The sequence below is a fragment of the Amphimedon queenslandica genome, unplaced genomic scaffold, assembly GCF_000090795.2.
Source record: "Amphimedon queenslandica unplaced genomic scaffold, v1.1 AMPQUscaffold_10850, whole genome shotgun sequence".
Lineage (NCBI taxonomy): Eukaryota > Metazoa > Porifera > Demospongiae > Haplosclerida > Niphatidae > Amphimedon > Amphimedon queenslandica.
In genome coordinates, this window is record NW_003548902.1 from 5,624 (window position 1) to 7,750 (window position 2,127).

Sequence of the window (2,127 nt, forward strand, 5' to 3'; positions counted from 1 at the left end):
CGAGGAAGCCTATTAAAATAGAAATGCCGAACCAAATTTAGCCTTGAGTAGTTGTAAGTGAGACGGGAGTTAGAGGAGTGTCTAGATAGTCGAGAGAAAGAAACATACTGCAGTATATCAAAACAGGGTGTAGGATTACCCATGCTAGTATCACTACCTACAGCAAGAAACATAAAACAAAGAGAAAGGTGAATACATGTCGAGATACATGTATAACTCCATAGATATTAGATAATTTAGATTATCCACCCACTCAGCTGGCGGAGTGGGAGGGGTAACCAGCTAGGCGGATTATAAAGATGGCGTCATCCACTGAAGATGTTTATATCACTTCTGCTTCTTCCTTGGACCTTGAACAAGAGGAAAGGCGACTAGAGGAGCTCACCCCATCACTCCCTCCTCCTTCATCTCACAGCAGCCTCTGTCGTAGGAGACGAGAGAAGATATACAGTCTGGGATACAGCTCTGAAGAGAGACGCGATACAAGACGAGAAGCAGCCAAAGCTTTCTTTCTCTCCATACCACTAGACTCAGAGCTAGAACAGAAAGAAGAGACCGATGAAAGGAAAGAGTCTGAACCGCCCAAAGAGCCACCAGTTCCATTAAAACTCTCCTCCATCACAGAATTACTCTCACCACTGGCCACTCAGCCTATTAGTGTTACAGCTAACTCCTCAGGCCTACAGTTCACTCGGGATGTAGGATCAGCTGACTCACCACGGCGTAGTCGAAAGAACAAGAAGATTCAAGGCTCCTCCTCTTTTTCACACGTTAAGAAGCTATCTTATGGGAGTGGCGCTGTGCATCAGTCTGTGAAGACTTTGAGGTCCTTCAGTATGGAACCTGAAGACAGGAGGTACGAGAGAGAGAGAGAATGAAAAAGATGGGGCTTTGTTAAATATTGCAATATGTGCTGTATTTATGTACTTTTCATGCAGGTTAGGGTTTGTATATAATGGATATCCTGTTGTATTATATTCACTTGTGCCATATTCTAAACCTTCAAGGTAAGACAAGGAAAATAAAGAAATTATTATTATTATTGTTATTGTAATTTTAATAGAGCTGATACAGTGCTGACAGGGAGGGCTCGTACGAGTAGTATTAGTGTACAGCTGGAACTGGATGGGGTAGACTTGGGGGACCCCACCAAAGTGAGGATACATCTCTTATTATTCTAATGGCTTATAATTCATGTAGGAAGTATCCTTATCTTCATTGTTAGAACCAGTGTGGAGATTAGAGCCACATATTGATCAGTCTAAACAAACTGCACTGAACAGGTACTGAGTGCTGTGATTAAATGTGTGGGTATTATACTGTGATTAAATGTGTGGATACTGGATAGTATGACAAAATAGCAATCATTTAAAGCAAAAACCATAGAATATAATTATTATTTATAGTTGGGCATGTTCCCTTCAGATCTTTGTTAATCAAAATTTTAATCAGCTAACACTATATCCATTACAAATTGTATTTGGTACCCATGCAGGTCAGCAAAGAAAGCCCCTGTCCTGATTCACCAGTCTTCACTGAGGGACGTTGGAGACAATGCTACCACAACTGGAGTGCCTTCAAGACCTTATGCTCCTCAGTCCTTCAAAGAGAACCACTCGTCTCAATATGTTAATCTCAATTATGACCCACGGTCCCTCGACAATCCGGAGTATTTCAAAGGACGCAATGTTACGACTCTTAATCTCGCTAGCTATAGAGTGTCACTGGTTAAATATGCCAGGGAGAGAGAGGTGAAGAAAGAGATTAATAATCAATTTGCAGAGATATTCCCATATATCAAACTAACTCTATCAAAGCTAAGAAGGTATAGAGCAATCATAATAATGATAATAATAATAGCTTTTCTTTGTTTTTAGTATTAAAAAAGAAATGATATCAGTTGGAACTGAGGTCTGTGGCATTGAGTACTAATGATTAATAGTAATCTCTTTCCTTCATTTAGTGTGGGTTTGACCCTGTAATTATTGCTCATTCCCTCGTCTACTTTGAAAAGCTTGTGCTCATGGTAAGATTAATCAGGCTTTACCACAATTAAAAAAATTAATTTTGTTTGGAATAAATACAAACTTTCTGCACAGCATAAGAGCATGTACATGTATATGCATC

General features: G+C 39.7%; 1 protein-coding gene across 1 annotated transcript; it reads left to right on the forward strand.

Moving 5' to 3' along the window:
- The first annotated feature begins 6 nt into the window (after positions 1-6).
- Positions 7-2,056, forward strand: LOC105315331 (CDK5 and ABL1 enzyme substrate 2-like). The gene is made up of 7 exons (XM_011409937.2): positions 7-856; positions 939-1,007; positions 1,064-1,154; positions 1,201-1,283; positions 1,496-1,825; positions 1,878-1,911; positions 1,964-2,056. Exons 1-7 carry the CDS (start codon positions 300-302, stop codon positions 2,054-2,056), a joined length of 1,257 nt encoding a protein of 418 aa, XP_011408239.2. The 5' UTR covers positions 7-299.
- The last annotated feature ends 71 nt before the right edge of the window (positions 2,057-2,127 follow it).